We start from the raw sequence: 21,802 nt of genomic DNA on the forward strand, positions 1-21,802 counted from the left end.
TTTATCACCCACTTCAGGGAAGCAGCGTTCAGAAAACTTCCTAAGAAGCTACGTGGAAAATCCAAGCAGCGCTTGCCCTTTTAAAAGAAAACTTTGTGTGTAAACGTGTATGTTTTCAAGCAAGTTTTGTGAATGGCCAATAATAATACCACCACCCTGGGATTCCCAGCCTTGTGCATCAATATTTACTTTTTTTGCACACCGCGCGTTGAAAGAAACGGACAAACCAGCCCTAATAAACAAGAGTTCATGCAGTTAATCATTGGCTCGGTGTGTCTCTGAGTGTTTGATTTTCTGACAGCAGTAGAAAAAGAAAAAAGCCACTGGTGATTTTATTGTTTTTTCATAGTTTTAATTTTTTCTTATATATATATATAATTTTTTTTTTTTGCAGTTCTTCCAGCTTCATTCATTACTTTCTCCCGGCGTTAATTCACGTTAAATGATCAATAGGTACTAACTCCGAGGCTTTGCTGCGGGGCTGCGATCCAACCCAAGCAGGTATAATAAATGTGTCCATTCCAAGTTCATTCATTTGAGGAAGATTTTTGTCCAAGTGTTGGAAAAAGGCAAACATGATAAAAAAAAAAAAAAACAAAGGTTCCACCTGGAGAATCAAAGATTCAGAAGAGCTTGAAACGGCAAACTTTTCAGGACTGCCTGAAAATGGTTTTTTTTTTTCTTTCTTCTTTTTTTTTTCCTTTTTCAATCACGTAGCCTCCTGCGAGAGAGCTAAGCTTCTGAAGAGGAGGAAGAAGGAAGGAAGCACGTCGTGGATTTTGCTATCCCAGGAAAAAAGGAGGTTTTTCCTTTTTTTAAAAAAAAAAAAAAGAGAGAGAAAAAATTGCAAAATTAAAGCGAGGGGGGTAGGGAGAAAAAAAAGGAAGAAAGAAAGAGTGTACTCTTTGTGCTGCAAGAAAAAGGCCTGAAGCAAAGACCAATGGATAGTCACCAATGTCCAGCTAAATTCTTTGGCCCGGGGCGGGACCTTGACCGGAAGACGAGGAACGGGAGTAGCACCTATTTTTATCGAATTCCCAGCCCTTATTCTGCCGCGTCTCGTCTCTCTGCAGCAAAATATAAAATTGACAGCAGCCGATTCGTGTTAGCCTGTCTGCCCTCAAGCAAAGACCTCCAAAGCCAGGAAAGGAGGGCATAAAACCCAGCCCCTCCAACGTTTCGGGGATACAGGAAACCATTGCAAAAAAACAAAAACAAAAAAAAAACAAATGGCAAGCCACATGCTCTCGGCCACGTCTCCAAGTCCAATTTAGGTCCTTGCAGAGTTTTCCATAAATTGCAATTTTCAAAGACCTGGAAATCGTCCGAATCCGACTATTCCCATTGTTCTGTCGCCCCCCCCAAAAAAAGAAAGAAAGGGGGGGGGGCGGAAATCATAAAAAAATATATGAAACCACAATGCGTTAAAAAATCTCCATCTCGACGCAATTCGGATTCAGAAGACCCGGTCGAACTCAGTCTGATTGGTTGCTGCGGGGTTCCTTCCCTGATTGGCCGGCTGCTGGGGCATGTGCCCGCCTCTCCTCCTGGGCGGAGCCAAGTACTCGAACATGGACTGGTTGTGGGTGGACAGCATGTTCTTGAGGTCGGAGGGCATGGGGTCCGACCAGAAGAAGTCGTGGTTCAAGGCGTCGTCGCTGTCGATCCGCTGGGCGGGATCCAGCACCAGCAGCTTGTCGATGAGATCCAAGGCATAGGGATCTTTCACATAGGCCTTCAGCCGCTCCTTCACTTTGCGCTTCTGTCCTTTTGGGAGGTCCAGCTTCTGGTAGAGCTCGTATTTGTCCACGTTGGGCCAGACCTGAAAAAAGAAGAGGAATTAAGAGACGACCCACATCTAGAGAAAAGGAAGGACTAGGGAGAGGACATGACTGCAGACTTTCAATATTTGATATGGGTTTCAGACGGTTCTTGCGAACCGGGAGTGGAAATTTTTTTTAATTGAAAAAGTTTTACAAAAATCCGCCCCCCCTGTTTCCCTCCACCTCCTCCCCCCTCCCTTCACAACCCCCCCTCCCGACTTCCCGGAACGAACACAAGGTATCGTTAAAAATAAAACAAACATATGCTAAAAAATTTTCGTCCCAACTCAATTATACTCCTACAATTCTCATCAGTTCCTAACTTCCCCCAAAACAATCAGAAATAATACATCCTAACCATTCAAAGGCAGTCTGATAACTCTTAGTCTGATATCTACTTTGAATATAGTCAATCCATTTTTTCCATTCCTTTAAGTATCTTTCTTGCGTATTGTCTTTCAAAAAGGCTGAGATTTTCACCATCTCAGCCGAATTGGCAACTTTCAATATCCATTCTTCTATTGTAGGTACTTCTTTTTTCTTCCAATTCTGTCCTATCGGTAATCTTGCCGCTGTTATTAGATTTAAAATCAATTTAGTCTCAATTACTGTACAGTCCGTAATAATTCCCAGCAGAAAAAATTGCGGCAGGAACTTTTATCTTCTTTTTCAGAACATTTTGTAAAATCCACCAAATTTTTATCCAAAAGGCCTTAATATCCTTACATGTCCACCAAATATGAAAATATGTCGCGTCATCACAATTACATCTCCAACATTTTGCTTGCATATCTGGATACATACACGATAGTTTCTTAGGATCTAAATGCCATCTATAAAACATTTTATAAAAATTTTGAGTAGTTCGGAGAACCGGTAAATACCACCCCTGCCTGGTCCCGCCCCCAATCTATTCGCTGCCTCCCAGTCTCCCACCTGATCGGCTAGAAGGGAAAAAACAGGGCTGGCTTTTCAGCCAAGAGATCTCTTGGCAAAGAAGGGGGAAAAAAAACAAGATGCCGTCGCTTTAAATTGACAAGCCAAGAAGCAGCTGCTGGAAGGAGGTTTTTATTTGCAGAAGCAAAGTGACATTCAGCAGTTCGTTTCCCGGTCAGCTGAACAACAAACTGGATAAGAGGAGGGATTCTTATACGGTTCCCTGTTTTTGAAGTTTTGGGGTTGGTGCAACATGGGCTTTGTTACTCTAAAAAGGTTTGGGCGATTTCCGTTGTGAAATATCTATCTGTTTTGAATGAGTTTTCTGCCTGCTTGTAAATGGAGCCGAACTTCCGGCTTCCACTTTCTATTATCTCTAAGCATCGGTAGCTGTTTTGGACTCTTCTTAGTTTCCTTTATGCAGCTGGCAGGAATGTGGCATGAGCCTCAGGCAGGTTCCTTTGTTAGCAGCTTGATTTTTCCTTGCTTTTCTGGGAGCCTTTTCTTATGAGTATTATTTGGGGAAATGAAGAGCGGGCGAGTTTGATTCCTTCCCAGAGCGGGTTAGTGGGGTGGGGAGGGAATGGGGATTTTGCAGTATTCTTTCCCTGTCACACCCACTAAGCTATGTCCACCAAGCCACACCCACAGAACCGGTAGTAAAAAAATTTGAAACCCACCACTGGGCTGCCCCAAAGAAGAGAGTTCAAATTGCACCAGAAAGCAGGAGAAGAAACAATGGTTGGAAACTAATCAAGGAGAGAAGCAACCTAGAACTAAGGAGGAATTTTCTGATAGTTGGAACAATCAACCAGTGGAACAGAAGTTGCCTTCAGAAGTTGTGGGTGCTCCATCACTGGAGGTTTTCAATTGGACTGCCAGGGTCTCCTGCTTGGGCGGGGGGTTGGACTAGATGACCTACAAGGTCCCTTCCAACTCTGTTAATCTATCTGTCTAAATTGCTTGAAGAAGCACCCGAAGGCAGGACGAAGAAGCAACGGATGGAAACTAATCCAAGAGAGAAGCAACCTGGAATTAAGGAGAAACTTCCCAACAGTGAGGACAATTAACCAGTGGAACAGCTTGCCACCAGAAGTTGTAGGTGCTTCAGCACTGGAGGTTTTTAAGAAGAGACTGGACAAGTCATTTGTCTGGAATGGGATAAATAGGGTCTCCTGCTTGAGCAGTGGGCTGGACTAGAAGACCTCCAAGGTCCCTTCCAGCTCTGTTATCGCTCAGCTCAACTTCCAAAATTCAGTTGGAAAACAAAGAAAGAGGCACAGGTAAGCCCTCGACTTACAGCCACAATTGTTAAGTTGCTAACAGAGACGTTCGTTAAATAACCCTTGTCCTGTCTTACGACCTTTCTTGCCACCGTTAATCACTGCCGCTGATAAGTTAGTGATCCCGTCATTAAGTGAATCTGGCTTCCCCATTGACTTGGCTTGTCAGAAGGTTGCAAAGGGGGGGGGTGTCACGTGACCTCGGGGACACAGCAACCATCATAAATACGAGTCAGTTGCCAAGCATCCAAATTTTGATCATGCGGCCATGGTCATAAGTGTAAAACACGGTCCTAAGTCACTTTTTTCCAGTGCCGTCGTGATTTCGAGCGGTCACTAAGTGAATGGTTATAAGTCAAAGACTGCCTGGGGTTTGTTGGTTCTCACCTCAGGGGTGATGGAGCCGCAGAGCTGGCTGATCAGGGTGAGCTGGTGCTGTTCCGTGTTGCCTTGCATGATGGGGCTCCTTGTCCACATCTCCGCCATGATGCAGCCGGCACCCCAAAGATCGATGGGGGGCCCATAATCGCGTTCTCCTTAAGAAAACGAATGCCAAGTTAATTCTCCTAAAGGGAGGTTCCTAAAAGCTACTTTGGAAAATGACAACTGACTTCCCATTCCTCTGTCCAATTGTGCAGGACACACAAATATGACCACGGCATGGCCAACGATTGAAATACAGTTTCGAATCGTGGCGTTTGGATAGGATAGGATAGGATATGATAGGATAGAGGAAGAGAAGAGAAGAGAAGAGAAGAGAAGAGAAGAGAAGAGAAGAGAAGAGAAGAGAAGAGAAGAGAAGAGAGAAAGGGAACAGAGAATAGAATAGAACAGAACAGAACAGAACAGAATAGAGGAATAGAAGAGGAGAGGAGAAGAGAAGAGAAGAGAAGAGAAGAGAAGAGAAGAGAAGAGAAGAGAGAAAGGGAATAGAGAATAGAATAGAATAGAATAGAATAAAAGAAGAGAAGAGAAGAAAGGGAATAGAGAATAGAATAGAATAGAATAGAATAGAATAAGAGAAGAGGAGAGAAGAGAAGAGAAGAGAGAAAGGGAATAGAGAATAGAATAGAATAGAATAGAATAGAATAGAATAGAATAGAATAGAATAAGAGAAGAGAAGAGAAGAGAAGAATGGGAATAGAGAATAGAATAATAGAATAACTCATGAGCCAGCCCAGCCATATGGGAACTGAAGTCTCGTATGGAGCTCCAGAAGCCTGGTACCCCATCAGTCCACAAGCAAAAGAGAAGAACCCAAAGGTTGACCGACTCCTTCTTACCAAGCAGCAGTTCTGGTGGACGGTACCACAAAGTCACCACCCGGTTCGTGTAACGGTTGGGCTGGCTGTTCTTGGCCAGGCTGAAAGCTCGGGCCAAGCCAAAATCGGCCAACTTCAAGACGCCGTCCCGTGTGATGAGCACGTTAGCGGCTTTCATGTCTCGGTGAAGGATCTGCGATGGGGGGGGGGGGAGATGGAGAGTTGAGTTTATTTTATTGTCATTGCACCTCGTACAACGAAGTTAAATGCCATCTTCAGGGTACATTATAACTATAAAAATAAAACCACAAACACACATCCTTTGCATTCTATACAATTGAACTGAAAACCCAATACGTTTCTATGATCCTGTACCGTCTGCCAGATGGTAATAGTTCCAAAAAAAAAAAAAAGGGGGGTGCCCAGGATGAGATGGATCTTTAAGAATGTTTTGAACTTTCCTAAGGCAGTAGGGACACGGTGGTTCAGTGGCCAAGATGCTGAGCTTGTCGATCGAAAGGTCGGCGGTTCGGCGGTTCGAATCCCTAGTGCTGCCGTGTAACGGGGTGAGCTCCCGTTCCTTGTCCCAGCTTCTGCCAACCTAGCAGTTTGAAAGCACGTAAAAAATGCCAGTAGAAAAAATAGGGACCACTTTGGTGGGAACAGCGTTCCGTGCACCTTTGGCATTGAGTCATGCCGGCCACATGACCATAGAGACGTCTTTGGACAGGGCTGGCTCTTCGGCTTTGAAACAGAGATGAGCACCGCCCCCCCAGAGTCGGGAATGATTAGCACATATGTGCGAGGGGAACCTTTATCTTTTAGGCAGTGGGAGCTATAAAGCTCTTCCAAAGAGGGAAGAGGGCAACCAATGATCCTCTGGGCAATGACATTGACCCTCTGGAGTGCTATCCTATCTTGCCACTGTGCCATTGGCAAACCATACACAGGTGCAGTAAGTTAGAATACTCTCTATGGTGCAGTGGTAGAAGGCCACCAGCAGTTTTCCATTCAGTTGTTCTTTCTTGAGAAGTCTCAGGTAATATAATCTCTGCTGGGCCCTTTTGACTAGGGCTGCAATGTGAGCGTGTCCCAGGCCAGGTCCTCTTTTTATGATAATACTCAAAAACGTAAAACTGGCCAGTTGCTCCACTCGGTCTCCACTGATGAGCAAGGGCTGTCTGTCTGATCTATTCCTTCTGTAGTCCACTATAAGCTCCTTGGTCTTATTGGTGTTAAGGACCAAGTGTTGTGACTCCAGCCCCCATGCCCGAAAGTGACTCCGAGAGTGAGGGGGAAGGGCCGGTAAGGCTTACCTCGGGAGCACCAATTCCTTTGGCTTGGCTCCAGGAGCCAAAACCAGACCAGTCGGAGGACCTAATGAGGCCGTCATCCCCTGATTCCTCCCTTCCCCAGGCTACGCCTTCAGACCCAGCTGATAATAATAATAATCAAGCTTGGCTTGACCGGCGGTTCAGAAGATTAGAGAGGCGGTGTCATCAAAAGGAAGGGTGGGGCAGGAGCCCCACCGCACAGGATATATAAGGAGCTTTGGGACTGCTCTCACTCCACGGGAAGGAAAAGTTTAGCTGAACCGTTTCAAAAAGAGCTGAAAGTCTTACTACGTGACTCATTTGTTTGAACTTTGGCAGGCAGCTGCGATTTCTCTGCCAGGACAGATAAGAGCCGTGAATCCACTGGCTGAAGGCCAGCTCGTGGGTCTGAAGTGGGGAAGGAGACAGAACACCAAGTTATGGTCTCCACACCACAAAAGCAACTGGTCCACCTCATCTCGATAGGCAGACTCATCCCCGCCCCCCCAGCCCCGGAGATAAGTCCCACCACTGCACTGTTGTTATCATCTGCAAATTTAATAATCGTATTACTAGCGTTGAGAGCGAGAAATACTTGTTGTTGTTGTTTTCAAAGAAAGACCAGCCCATATTTCCGGGGTCTAAGAAGCACGAAGGGACCCACACACACACACACACACACACACCTTATTCCGGTGGATGTAGTAGAGGCCGTTCAATAGCATCTGCATCACTTTCTTGATCTCGGAGAGCGTGAACTTGACGTGGGCATTGCTGAGAAGGCCAGCCAGGTCGTGTTCGCAGAAGTCAAAGACCAGGTAGATGCTGCCTTTGCAACGATTGTAGGGGGAGGCTGCAAGGATGAAAGGAAAACGATTTTAGATTTTTTCCGCTGTTCCCAAAAGTGGGTTTTGTTGTTTTTTTTTCACAAGGCAACTGGACTTTCCGGGGGGTGGGGGGTTCTTTGAAGATATTTCGCTTCTCATCCAAGAAGCTTCTTCAGCTCTGACTGGCTGGTGGGGAATGGACGGATTTATAGTCAGTCCTTTGTGTCTTTTTAAGAGTCGATAGGGCCTGCGTCTCAAACTAAAGCGCAAATTATTCCTGCAATTCCGGAAATTCCCCACCATCCAGTCGGAGCGGAGGAAGCTTCTCGGATGAGGAGCGAAGCGTCTTCAAAGAAAACCCCCCCAGAAAAGTCCAGTTGCCTCTTGAAAAAAAGCACTTTTGGTGAACCATGAGCTGAGAGTCTCCATAGACATTTATCTGCCTTTCCAATCACTTCATCTGCGTTCATCCATTTTGTTTGGTTCCTCCTTCCCAGTGGATTATGCTGCGTTTCCCCAAAAATAAGACCCTGTCTTATATTTTTTTTGAACCCTGAAATAAGTGCTTGGCCTTATTGCCATGCGTTCAAAAGGCCGAATGGGCTTATTATCAGAGGATGTCTTATTTTGGGGGAAACTAGGTATTTATATCTCTGTGTGTGTATGTGTGTGTATCATCTATCTATCTACATATCTACCTATCTACCTACCTACCTACCTACCTACCTATCTACCTATCTATCTATTTATCTACATATCTATCTATCTATCTATCTATCTATCTATCTATCTATCTATCGTGTTTCCCCGAAAATAAGATCTTGTCTTATATTTCTTTTGAACCCTGAAATAAGCGCTTGGCCTTATTGCCATGCGCTCAAAAGCCCGATTGGGTTTATTATCAGGGGATTTGTCTTATTTTGGGGGAAATAGGGTATTAGCCCTGTTTTTGACAGATATTCCTTGGGTTACGACTGCAATGGAGCCTGGTCTTTATAATTGTAAGCCGTGATGCAGTGGACAAAATTTTAGTTTCCCTTAGCAACTCTTAATTGATTTCGTTACGGAACTTTCATTTCAGTTATGCAATTCACATCAAATGGTATCAAATTGGTTGGGGAATTCTGGGAGTTAAAGTCCACACATTTTAAAAGTTTCCAAGGTTGAGAAACAATGTATTATTCAATTATCAAAAAGTCCAAAATCGGCACCATGAAGCCAATTATGTCCAGTTCAGATTTAACAGCTGTTTGATTGAAACTTGCAGCTCTTCCCTTACCAACCGTCTTGTTAAATTGACACTGGACGCTAATTTATACCAGCAGATAAAATTAAGCCCTAGCAGTTTGGACAAATTACCTTTCGTCCGGCAAATTTCAATGAGGTTGACGACATTTTCGTGTTTCAGCAACTGCAGGATTTTAATTTCCCGTAAAGCTGTGATTGGAAACTAGAAAGAAGAAAAGAGATTATTTAAACACAAAGCAGGAATGTGAGATTCTTTGGCTAGAGAGTATTCTATTAGAATAGAATAGAATAGAATAGAATAGAATAGAATAGAATAGAATAGAATAGAATAGAATAGAATAGAATAGAATTTTTTATTGGCCAAGTGTGATTGGACACACAAGGAATTTGTCTTGGTGCATATGCTCTCAGTGTACATAAAAGAAAAGATACCTTCATCAAGGTACAACATTTACAACACAATTGATGGTCAATATATCAATATAAATCATAAGGATTGCCAGCAACAAAGTTACAGTCATACAGTCATAAGTGGAAGGAGATGGGTGATGGGAACGATGAGAAGATTAATAGTAGTGCAGATTTAGTAAATAGTTTGACAGTGTTGAGGGAATTATTTGTTTAGCAGAGTGATGGCCTTCGGGAAAAAACTGTTCTTGTGTCTAGTTGTTCTGGTGTGCAGTGCTCTATAGCGTCGTTTTGAGGGTAGGAGTTGAAACAGTTTATGTCATGGATGTGAGGGATCTGTAAATATTTTCATGGCCTCTTCTTGATTCGTGCAGTATACAGGTCCTCCATGGAAAGCAGGTTGGTAGCAATTATTTTTTCTGCAGTTCTAATTATCCTCTGAAGTCTGTGTTTTTCTTGTTGGGTTGCAGAACCGAACCAGACAGTTATAGAGGTGCAAATGACAGACTAAATAATTCCTCTGTAGAACTGAATCAGCAGCTCTTTTATACTGAATCGCAACTCTGGGGACAGACTTTACCATAATTTCAAGCTGGGGAAACAGGTCATTTAAAAGAGAGGATCCAAAGAGAAACAAAAAAGAGCCCCAAGGCCAGCTAACCATCACACAGATAAGCAGGGATTAATACCAGACCAACAATCATGTAAACAATACCCCAATCAAGGAGCTATGGAACCAATTCAGACAAACTATCAGCTTTTTCCGGGCACAATCAAGAACTCCAACCAACACTGAAGGCACAAACCCATCAGTAGATAAACAGAGAACAAATCCCCCTCCCTTCTTAGCACTGAGGATTGTGCCCAGTTGGGCAATGAAACATTTGCAAGAAAATCCCAAAGGTGTTTTGTTTTTTTTCAAGAGGCAACTGGACTTTCTTGGTTTTTCCTTTGTAGGAATTTAGCACCCACCCCCCTCCTAGAAGAATGAAAATATTTTAGAAAATATTTAAAAGGCAGAATATATTTCCCTGAATGAGAAATGGAGAAACATGTTTTAAAGTCAAAGCAACTTCCTGCCACTCCCCACCTTTGTCAATGGGCAATTAAGGCTTCAGCCAAGCTCACTCAATCCCCCCATCATTTGCAACACAATAGAACTGAAACTCACCACATGGCAAGGCTCAGGCAAGCTTGAGGGACAACCTACAAGGCTAGCTAAGACCCCCACCCCCTGGGAGTCTGACAGCCAATCAGGGTACTCTTCCTGTGCCCCAGAAAGTTCAAAGCTCAGAAAAAGCATAAAACCAGGGAGCACACAGGATCTCAGCCCCTTTTCTGTTCAGGATCTCAAGCCATGTGATCCTGACCACCATTAAACCATCTTTCCAAGCAGCCTCCATGTTTCCAGTGTCTTTGTCCCCACTTGGAACTGAACCCAGATGGATATTTCTTCCAACACCTTGAAGACCGTTTTTTGCTTCTCATCCAAGAAGCTTCTTTGATTCTGAGTGAACGGTGGAGAATGGAAGGATTTGTGCGAACTGAAGAAGCTTCTTGGACAAGAAGCAGAAACGACTTCGAAGAATTAACGAGAAAGTCCAGTTGCCTCTTGAAAAAAGGCACCGTTGGGATTGTTTATAGAGCACTGCACACCAGAACAACTAGACACAAGAACAGTTTTTTCCCGAACGCCATCACTCTGCTAAACAAATAATTCCCTCAACGCTGTCAAACTATTTACTAAATCTACACTACTATTAATCTTCACATTGTTCCCATCACCCATCTCCTTCCACTTATGACTGTAACTTGTTGCTGTATCCTTACAATTTATATTGACTGTTTCCTAGTATGATTTGATTGCTTATTACTACCCTAAGACTATCATTAAGTGTTGTACCTTATGATTCTTGACGAATGTATCTTGTCTTTTTATGTACACTGAGAGCATATGCACCAAAGGCAAATTCCTTGTGTGTCCAATCACACTTGGGCAATACAGAATTCTATTCTACTCTATTTCTATTTCTATTTCAATTTCTATTTATTTCTAATTCTATTCTATTCTATTCTATTCTATTCTAGTCTAGTCTAGTCTATGAATGAACTGAATATATTAATATTATTTCCTGATTGCTTATTTATACCCTCTGACTATCATTAAGTGTTGTACCTTATGATTCTTAACGAATGTATCTTTTCTTTTTATGTACACTGAGAGCATATGCACCAAAGGCAAATTCCTTGTGTGTCCAATCACACTTGGCCAATAAAGAATTATATTGTATTGTAACAAGAAAGTCCAGTTGTCTCTTGGAAAAAGCACTTTTTGGGACTTGGATGACTGAGAATCTTCACAGACATCTGCAAGAAAACGACCAAGGACTCCATAATCCTGATTCATTCAAGTGGTGACTATTTAAAACGGAATAAATTCTATTTCTGCTCTACTTAAAGGCCGTAAAAAACATAATGGCGAGTCCCACTAAATTCCAGTTGATTTGGTCACTCAGAGGAGGAAATGAACAGCGCCGCTTCCAACGCACAATCAGCTGGATCCTCAAAGGTTGTGAAGAAAGAAAACCAGTTTTGCAATAGTACATCAGCTGATCATGTTTACTCATTTTTCAAAGCCTGGTGTGTAACTTATAAACGAGCAAAGTTCACGCATCACACTAGCCCATATCCTTTCCAATAAATTAAATGTTCAATCAAAGAATCCATCGCAAAACAGGGGTTGATTTAGGCAGGTTTAAGGGGTTTAATCCAGTGGTGGGATTCAAATAATTTAATCACCAGTTCTCTGCCCTAATGATTTCTTCCAACAATGATTTCTTCCCTTGAAGGGTACCTGGAGGCTCCAGTTGGTCCAGAACACGGCTGCGCGGGTGATAGAGGGAGCAACTCAAGGCTCCCATATAACACCTCTCCTGCGCAAGCTGCACTGGCTTCCTGTGGTCTTCCGGGTGCAATTTAAGGTGTTGGTTACTACCTTTAAAGCGCTCCATGGCTTAGGACCGGCTTATTTACGGGACCGCCTGCTGCCACCAATAGCCTCCCATCGACCTGTGCGCTCCCATAGGGAGGGACTCCTCAGGGTGCCGTCAGTCAAACAATGTCGACTGGTGACCCCCAGGGGGAGGGCCTTCTCTGTGGGGGCACCTGCCATCTGGAATGAGTTGCCTCCAGGGTTACAACAACTCCCTGACCTCCGGACCTTTCGTCGCAAGTTGAAGACGTTTTTGTTCTACCACGCAGGGCTGGCTTGAATTTCAATTGGGGTTTATTATAGTTTTATTACTGTTTTTTAAGTTTTAATTCGGCCAAATTGAATTAGTTTTTTAATAGATTTTTAAAATTGTTATATTATATGTATAATTGTTTTTATCTGGCTGTAAACCGCCCTGAGTCCTTTGGGAGAAGGGCGGTATAGAAATCAAATTAATAAATAAAATAAATAAATAAACAAGCAGTTCGCCAAACTGCTCAAAAAGTTAACAACCGGTTCTCCCAAATAGATGCAAACCGGATGAATCCCACCGCTGGTTTAATCAGGTTTTAGGCTTGGCAAAATTAAAGCGGATACAATCCGCTGAGTGGCAGAGAGCCCAGATCAAAGTAATGGGGGGGGTTTCCATGATGGTCTCTGAACTTGGTAGGTTTTCTTGCAGACGTTTTGTAACCAAACTAGGTTACATCAAGTGGGCTAGATGAGTGGGGTTTGTCGAGAGGAGAAAGGGAAAGATGGAAGAGAAGGAAGGAGGAGGAAAAAATGGCTAGAAGAGTGGAGCTTGTGGAGAAGGATGGAAGAAGAGAAGGAAGAAGAAGAGGATGAAAAGGGCTGTGAGTTTGGTGGTTTTCTTGCAGATGTTTCGTTATCAAACTAGGTTATATCATCTGGGCTAGAAGAGTGAGGTTTGTGGAAAGGAGAAGGATGGAAGAGAAGGAAGAAAGAAATAAAGGGCTAGAAGAGTGAGGTTTGTGGAGAGGAGAAGGACGGAAGAGAAGGAAGAAGGAAATAAAGGGCTAGAAGAGTGAGGTTTGTGGAGAGGAGAAGGACGGAAGAGAAGGAAGAAGGAAATAAAGGGCTAGAAGAATGGGGCTTATGGAAAGGAGAAGGATGAAAGAGAAAGGAGGAGGAAGAAAAGGGCTGAGCTTGGTGGTTTTCCTGTAGACATTTCATTATCAAACTAGGCTACAGCATCAGTGCTGCGGTAACAGAGTTCTGTGCTTGATTTTCAGGTTTCCCGGAAGCGCCTGCCCTTACATTTGCTGCTCCGCAGAAGCACCCCAGATTTTCCTTCCTCCCCTTCACAGTTTCTCTCCCATTCCACCCAGGTGTGTGGGGCGAGCCTCGCACCTCCCCCCCCCCCGAGACACTCAACTCACCCCCTCTTTTTCATTCTCCATCAGCACTTTTTTCAGCGCCACCTTCTTGCCCGTCTGCCGATGCTTGGCTTTGAAGACCTCCCTGCAAGAGAAAGCCGAGGAAGAGCGTTAAGAGGGGAAGCGGATTAGGCCAGGGGTCGGCAACCCTAAATACTCAAAAGAGCCATTTAGACTCCCACAGAAAAGGAAACCCCGGGAGCCACAAAACCTGGGTGGGCGTGGCCAATTCGATGTCACTCCCTTCCACCAGTCACATGACACCCCCCAGCCACGCCTACCCAGCCGGTCATCAGGGCAGAGAACCAGTTGTTAAAAAACAGCGGGAACCACAAAATCCTTTTGACATATCTGTCTCTACCCCTCCCTCCCTCCCTCTCTGTATCTCTCTGTCTCTCTCTCTGTGTTTCTCTCTGTATCTATGTCTCTCTGTTTCTCTCTCTCCCTCTCTCTGTATCTATGTCTCTCCCTCTCTCTCTGTCTCTCTCTATGTTTCTCTCCCCCCTCTCTCTCTCTCTCTTCCCTCTCTGTGTCTCTCTCTGTCTCTCCTCTCTCTGTCTCTCTCTCCTCTCTGTATCTCTCTCCCTCTCTCTGTATCTCTCTCTTTCCCTCTCTCTGTGTCTATGTCTCTCCCCCGCCCTCCCTCTCTCTCTCTATTTCTCTCTCTCCCTCTCTCTGTTTCTCTCTCTCCCTCTCTTTGTATCTCTCTATGTCTCTCTCCCCCCTCTCTCTCCCTCTCTCTGTATCTCTCTTTCCCTCTTCTGTGTCTCTCTATGTCTCTCCCCCTCCCTCCTTCTGTCTCTGTATCTCTCTCTTTCCCTCTCTCTGTATCTCTTTCCCTCTCTCTGTGACTCTTTATGTCTCTCTCTCCTCCCTCTCTGTATCTCTCTCCTCTCTCTGTATCTCTCTCTCCTCTCTCTGTCTCTCTCTCTCCTCTCTCTGTCTCTCTCTCTCCTCTCTGTATCTCTCTCTCCTCCCTCTCTGTATCTCTCTCTCTCTCTGTATCTGTCTCTCTCCTCTCTCTCTCTCTCTCTCCTCTCTCTGTATCTCTCTGTGTTTCTCTCTGTATCTATGTCTCTCTCCCTCTCTCTCTCTCTCTCTCTCTCTCTCTCTGTATCTCTCTTTCCCTCTCTCTGTGACTATGTCTCTCCCCCTCCCTCTCTCTCTCTATCTCTCTCCCTCTCTCTGTATCTATGTCTCTCTCTCCCTCTCTCCCTCTCTCTCTCTATGTCTGTCTCTCTCCCTATCTCTGTATTTCTCTATGTCTCTCTCTCCCCCTCTCTGTATCTCTTTCTCCCTGTCTGTATCTATATCTCTTCCCTTCCATATTTATGTCTCTCTCTCCCTCCCTCTCTCTGTATCTCTCTATCTCTGACCCAGCTGCTTCTCCATTCTCCCGCCGTCACCCTTACCTTCTCAGGCCAGGCGAGGAGTGACTGGGAAGGAAGGGCGAGAGTCGGGGCCAGCCAGTGGTGGGATCACCTGACAGGGAGCCACAGCAGAGGGCCCAAAGAGCCGCATGCGGCTCTGGAGCCGCAGGTTGCTGACCCCTGAGTTAGGCAAAGGGGTGAAGGAAAGGGGGGGTGGGGCAAAGCTGGCCATGGCCGGATGGCCGAGTAAGCCGGGAATGATAGATTGGTGGGAGCCAGATAGAGGATGGAAGGATCCCCCCACCCCAAGGACAGAAGAGCCACCAGGTTCCATCAGCCTCTGCTCCGGAATCTCCGTTGCTGGGAGACCAGCAACGATGGCCAAGGCTGGGGGCTGCTGGGCCCACAAAGTGGCAGGACTGGTGGAGCTCATGAGGTCTCTCTCTCTCTCCCTCCATGACGAGATTCAGAGGCTCGAGGTGGGGTGAAAAATGGGGGGTCCCTCTGCTAGGGTCAGATCTAAGGATGAGCTCAGCTCAGGCTGTGCCAGGAGGGGCGTTTAAGGTCCCTAACACAAGGGGAGGTCCCAGTGGTGTGTGTGTGTGTGTGTGTGTGTGTGTGTGTGTGTGTGTTTGGGGGAGGATTAAAGGAGGAAGGAGATGGCCAGAGTTTCAAAAGCACATGGGGAGAAAAGAGGAAAGGGGCGGCTAAGCTTTTTCTCCACCCATTCACTACCTGTACCACAATCCCCATCTTCCTGAGCTGGGGTACGGAGGGGGGGGGAGGAGCTCTGGTTCTTTCCCCCCCCTCCACACACACAAACACACAGAGAGGAGGTGTGGGAGGCGAGGAGGGCTCCCCAAGGAGGATGGGGAGCCCACTAGAGTCGGAAGGGGACCCTGGGAGGTCATCTAGCCCAACCCCCTCGCTCAGGAATAGGGGACCCGTGCTGGGGATCGTTCGGCCGGACCGCCGACCGACAAAAGCTCGGCGCTGCCCCTGCTCCAAACGGGGAGGGCCGGGAACGATGGGTCTCCTGCCTTCGGGGCGGCTGTGCACCATGGGAGCGGGGGTAGTGGTGGTGCGAACAAGGAGACGCCGGGCAGGAGGAGGAGATGAGGGGTGGGGAAGGCTGCAGTCCTGCTGGGGAGGAGGGGGGCTTGTAGTCCAAGGGGAGGGGAGGGGACGATGGGCTAGGGAGTCCTAACCCACGTGGTGGGGGGGGGAGGGGGCCTTACCCGAAGGTGCCCTGCCCGATCTTGGCCAGCTTCTCGTACTTGGAGACCTCGTCGCAGTACGGGCACTCGGCCGCGTCGTACTGCTTGGCCATGGCGGTCCCCGGCGCGCCCCCAAACTCCGCGGGCTGCCGGCAGCCTCCTTCCCCCGAGCGCGGAGGGGCGCTTCCGGCCACGCTTCCGCCCGGCCGCTCCATTCCCCTCACCACTTCCGGCGCGGCGAGGGCGGGGGGGGAAGAGAGGCGGAGCCCGCCGCGGGGCAGCCTGGGAGGCGTAGTTCGAAGCCGCCCCTCCGCCCGCCCGACTCTCCTCGCCTGCGCCAACGGGAGGGAGGGAGGCGGCTCTCCAGGCCGCGGTGGGCGGGGCGAGGAGGAGGGGTGGGCTCTGGGAGGGAGGGAGGATGACACTGGAGGGGATGATGGGCTTTGGGAAGGGAGGATGAGATAGGAGTGGATGATGGGCTTTGGGAAGGGAGGATGAGATAGGAGTGGATGATGGGCCCTGGGAAGGGAGGATGAGATAGGAGTGGATGATGGGCTCTGGGAAGGGAGGATGAAATTGGAGAGGATGATGGGCTGTGGGAGTGGATGATGGGCTTTGGGAAGGGAGGATGAGATAGGAGTGGATGATGGGCTCTGGGAAGGGAGGATGAAATTGGAGAGGATGATGGGCTGTGGGAGTGGATGATGGGCTTTGGGAAGGGAGGATGAGATAGGAGTGGATGATGGGCTCTGGGAAGGGAGGATGAAATTGGAGAGGATGATGGGCTGTGGGAGTGGATGATGGGTTTTGGGAAGGAGGATGAGATAGGAGTGGATGATGGGCTCTGGGAGGGTAGGATGAAATTGGAGAGGATGATGGGCTGTGTAAGGGGAGGATGGGCTTTGGGAAGGGAGGATGAGATAGGAGTGGATGATGGGCTCTGGGAAGGGAGGATGAAATTGGAGTGGATGATGGGCTGTGGGAGTGGATGATGGGCTTTGGGAAGGGAGGATGAGATAGGAGTGGATGATGGGCTCTGGGTGGGGAGGATGAAATTGGAGTGGATGATGGGCTGTGGGAGTGGATGATGGGTTTTGGGAAGGAGGATGAGATAGGAGTGGATGATGGGCTCTGGGAGGGGAGGATGAAATTGGAGAGGAGGATGGGCTTTGGGAAGGGAGGATGAGATAGGAGTGGATGATGGGCTCTGGGAAGGGAGGATGAGATAGGAGTGGAAGATGGGCTCTGGGAGGGGAGGATGAAATTGGAGTGGATGATGGGCTGTGGGAGTGGATGATGCGCTTTGGGAAGGGAGGATGAGATAGGAGTGGATGATGGGCTCTGGGAGGGGAGGATGAAATTGGAGAGGATGATGGGCTGTGTGAGGGGAGGATGGGCTTTGGGAAGGGAGGATGAGATAGGAGTGGATGATGGGCTCTGAGAAGGGAGGATGAGATAGGAGTGGATGATGGGCTCTGAGAAGGGAGGATGAGATAGGAGTGGATGATGGGCTCTGAGAAGGGAGGATGAGATAGGAGTGGATGATGGGCTCTGGGAGGGGAGGATGAAATTGGAGTGGATGATGGGCTCGGAGTGGATGATGGGCTTTGGGAAGGGAGGATGAGATAGGAGTGGATGATGGGCTCTGGGAGGGGAGGATGAAATTGGAGAGGATGATGGGCTGTGTGAGGGGAGGATGGGCTTTGGGAAGGGAGGATGAGATAGGAGTGGATGATGGGCTCTGAGAAGGGAGGATGAGATAGGAGTGGATGATGGGCTCTGAGAAGGGAGGATGAGATAGGAGTGGATGATGGGCTCTGGGAGGGAAGATGAAATTGGAGGGGAGGATGGGCTCTGGAGAAGACAATGGGCTGGGGGGGGGGAATGATGGACGAGACTTGCCCCCTCCTCCCCGTTTTTTACAAGGGAAGAAGCCTGAAACAAAAATTTCCTCGCCTCTCCAAGGATGCATTCTTGCGAAGATTCATGCAATTAAATTTGGAGAAAAATTGGAAAAGCTCTCACACAAAGTTGCCCACAATCTGGACTTTTTATTTATACACCTAAACATAAGGAGGATTTAATTTACTGTCTTTCATTTAAGTTTTCTGAAAAATCCTTTTTGTTTTATCTCTCATTTTCTTTTTTTCTTTCTTTCTTTCTTTCTTTCCCTTTCTTTTCTGTCTCTTTCTTTTTCTTCTTTCTCTTTTTTCCCCCTCTGCCTCTGTCTCTCTCTCTCTCTCTCTCTCTCCTATCACGACTCATTGTCTTTTGAAACATGGTTGCAAAAAATAAAAATAAAATAAAAACTTGCGCCCCATTCCTGCCCGGGAAATAACAACCCGTAAAAAGAGACCGCTGCTACTCTAAAAATAACACTTGATGAAAACAAGGGAAGGAGGCAGAAAAGACCTGATGCAACACAACGCTGACTCTTCTTTCCTAAAAATGCACAAAAGGCCGCTCTTGTTAAGTAGTTTCCTCGTATAAAACCCAATGAGGAACAGAAACACGTGTACGACTTCTGTCCTACAACCGTGGCTTGAATCGAGATGCAGAACTTGTTCTTTTCAGCCTGTTTTTTGGTTAAATTTTAACCCTGGCACGAGGCAGATTTATCTCGGCCCGTGTATATGTTGGAAAAGATGGGGGTTTTTTGTGTGTTTTTTTACATGCTATCTACACCTAAGATCAAGAGATTTGACATGCTGGAGAAATCAAGAGGGTAACTCACCTCCCTCCCTCGTAAATTCAAAAGCGTTTGGTTTTGTTCCTTCCGAGTTTCCAATTTTATTTTATTTTATTATTATTTTTTTAAAAAAAGGCCTTTCGTAAAATCAAGAGAGAGGTTTGAGAGTGATTGGCAGGTTGCAGCCGTATCTTGTGCAAGTTTGGGAGGAAACCCAGCAAAAAAAAAAAAAAGCAAGTGAGGGAGGCGTCAATGGGTGGGTGGGTGGGTGGATGGGTGGGTTGGGTGGCTGTGGGAGAGGAAGGGGAGGCAGGACAAATTGATGATGACACATCATTTGCAAAACTTTCCCTGACCGAATCGGACAGGGACGGGGGAAAAAAAATGGCTGAAAGCCAGAAGAAGAGAAGTGGCTTGAAAAGTAAGTGTGGGGAGGTGGGGTGGGAAGAGGGCAAGCAGGTTTGGTGGCTGGTTCATTTGGGGCAGGAAATGCCCGGGGGGGGGCACCAGTTGTGCGCCCGAGTGGCTTGCACAGATGCTGGTTGGAGAGACACAAATGGGATACCCGCATTATTTCTTTCCCTCCCCCAGCAAAACTCCTGGACATCAATTAATTGGCCGACTTGAATTGTATAAATGTTCAAAGCGGGGGAAAAAAGAGAAGAGGAGGAGAGTTCAAAAAAAAACAAAAAACCCACATTTTTGCAATTTTGGGGATAGGGCAAAGGACTTGGGAGGGCTGGGCTGCAGCTTGAATTTTTTCCCTGAAATTTGGCAGCTGGATTGCTCGGTCCCTGCTTCCATCCAGCGAGAGATGGATAAAACCTGATTTAAAGTGCTGCTTTTATGTTTAAAGTGCTGCTTTTATGGGCTGGCTGGTTTTATAGTTCGTTCAGGCGCTTAAGGTCGCCTAGCCCAAAGCCGTTTTAAGCAGGGTGAGCGATCCGCAGTCAGGATGTTAAAAGAGGTAAGTTTCTAGCTCTCATGATTCTGGGGGCAGAGTGGGCCAGGTTTGGGCTGAGCTGCTGTAAAAAGTAAAAACTCAGAAATAAATTCAGCTCTAAGCGTTAGCCGATAATTGTCTTGGCTGCTGTGCAGAAATGATTTACAATTGGATCCAGGATTTACAATTTACAATTCCATCCAGTTGTGGGTTGTTGTTTTTTTAAACTTTATTTTACAGCCTGGGATTTTCCTTTCTAAATCCTCTGTGCTTGTGTCTCTGTGTGTGAGCTACAGCAGTATTTTTTCAGTCTTGTCCACTTCATGATGTCTTGGACTTCAACTCCCAGAATTCCCCAGTCAGCAGGGGAATTCTGGGAGGTAAATCCATACACCTTCAGGTGGATAAGGTTGAGAAATTCCCGAGTTAGAAGCTGCCATATAAACGTTTGGCCACAAACTCAAGTCAATCCTTGTATCTCAGGAGATTTAAACTGGAGCTGACTTCAGGACGAGACTGTGCTATTGATTTGCCTCTCTAAGAGGCTAGTCCACATTGTCCCAAATAGGAGTCGATTGAATGGTGAACCTAGAAGGAACTGTCCAGTGGGGAAATCCAAATTTTACTACCGGTTCTGTGGGCGTGGCTTGGTGGGCGTAGTGTGGCTTGGTGGGTGCGGCAGGGGAAGGGATACTGCAAAATCTCCATTCCCTCCCCACTCCTGGGGGAAGGATATTGCAAAACCTCCATTCCTACCCCACTCTGGGGCCAGCCAGAGGTGGTATTTGCCGGTTCTCCAAACTACTCAAAATTTCCGCTACCGGTTCTCCGAACCACAGGTGGGTTTCAGCAGGTTCTAGAGAACCGGTAGCGGAAAATTTTGAGTAGTTCGGAGAACCGGTAGTAAAAATTCTGATTGGCCCCGCCCCCGTCTATTTTCTGTCTCCCGAGTCCCAGCTGATGGGGAGGAAATGGGGATTTTGCAGTATCCTTCCCCTGGAGTGGGGTGGGAATGGAGATTTTGCAGTATCCTTCCCCTGCCACGCCCACCAAGCCACACCCACAGAACCAGTAGTAAAAAAATTTGAAACCCACCACTGTTCCGAACTGCTCAAAATTTCTGTTGTCGGTTCTCCAGAACCTGCTGGATTTTACCTCTGAACCTGTCCGTGGAGATTCTCAGCCCTCCAAGTCATGGTTGTCCCAAATATTTTATTTTTTTTCCTCAAGATGCAGCAGGACTTTCTGGTTTTCCTTTGAAGATGTTTCGCTTCTCTTCCAAGAAGTTTCTCCGACTCCTCCAAGAGCTGAAGAAGCTTCTTGGATGGGAAGCGAAACGTCTTCAAAGAAAAAAAACAAAACCAGAAAGTTCGTTCAATTGTCTCTTGGGGGAGGAAAAAGCACCAAAGAACCTTTCTTCTGTCGAATCTGATGCGTGGCTGATCTTAGCCCGATACCACTGCGCCACTTTCTACCTTGTAGTAGCTACAAACAGAACAGCGGCCTTGCACTTACTGAAAGCAGGTGTCAGCTGAAGGAAGCGTGAAAGGGGAAACTCCCCCCCAGGAAGTGGGCAGACTTAGCTTCACAGCATGCATGTCGCACGCTATTCGTGCTCCGCAATCTCTAGGTACTCTAACCCGAAAACAGTGGCTTCCTGTTGTGTTGAACTAACACCCACCCACCCATCCTCCCCAGCCAACTGGGGTTGTGGAGTTTACCTCCCGGGGCAGGATGATGGTCTCAAGCTGAGATGAGCTGGCCAGACCTTATGCCCGTCATATGAAGCTCAGATGTGTCGAAATGTTGTTTATTCAGCAAGCGAATCTTGTCAGGATTCAAAAGCCCGATTTCAGAGGGTTTTAAAAATAGAATAGAATAGAATTCTTTATCGGCCAAGTGCGATTGGACGCACAAGGAATTTGTCTTTGGTGCATATGCTCTCAGTGTACATAAAAAGACAAGATGCATTCGTCAAGAATCATGAGAATCACTTAATGATAGTCATAGGGTACAAATAAGCAATCAGGAAACAATATCAATATATTCAATTCATTCATAGAATAGAATAGAATAGAATAGAATAGAATAGAA

At 46.6% G+C, this 21,802-nt stretch overlaps 2 protein-coding genes across 2 annotated transcripts in view; one reads left to right on the forward strand and one right to left on the reverse strand.

The window, feature by feature from the left end:
- Window positions 1–822: 822 nt before the first annotated feature.
- CDK9 (cyclin dependent kinase 9) lies at window positions 823–16,299 on the reverse strand. The gene is made up of 7 exons (XM_058159310.1): window positions 16,098–16,299; window positions 13,493–13,574; window positions 8,804–8,894; window positions 7,304–7,470; window positions 5,326–5,497; window positions 4,430–4,578; window positions 823–1,822 (listed from the first exon to the last, which is right to left on the reverse strand). Exons 1-7 carry the CDS (start codon window positions 16,289–16,291, stop codon window positions 1,457–1,459), a joined length of 1,221 nt encoding a protein of 406 aa, XP_058015293.1. The 5' UTR covers window positions 16,292–16,299; the 3' UTR covers window positions 823–1,456.
- Window positions 16,300–19,075: 2,776 nt separating this feature from the next.
- Window positions 19,076–21,802, forward strand: part of SH2D3C (SH2 domain containing 3C) — a 52,492-nt gene continuing 49,765 nt past the window's right edge. Inside the window, exon 1 of the mRNA XM_058159311.1 lies at window positions 19,076–19,186. Coding sequence (XP_058015294.1) covers window positions 19,150–19,186 — 37 coding nt within the window. The 5' untranslated portion in view covers window positions 19,076–19,149. The remainder of the gene's footprint in view (window positions 19,187–21,802) is intronic.

Source organism: Ahaetulla prasina, chromosome 16 (genome assembly GCF_028640845.1).
Source record: "Ahaetulla prasina isolate Xishuangbanna chromosome 16, ASM2864084v1, whole genome shotgun sequence".
Classification (NCBI taxonomy): Eukaryota; Metazoa; Chordata; class Lepidosauria; order Squamata; family Colubridae; genus Ahaetulla; species Ahaetulla prasina.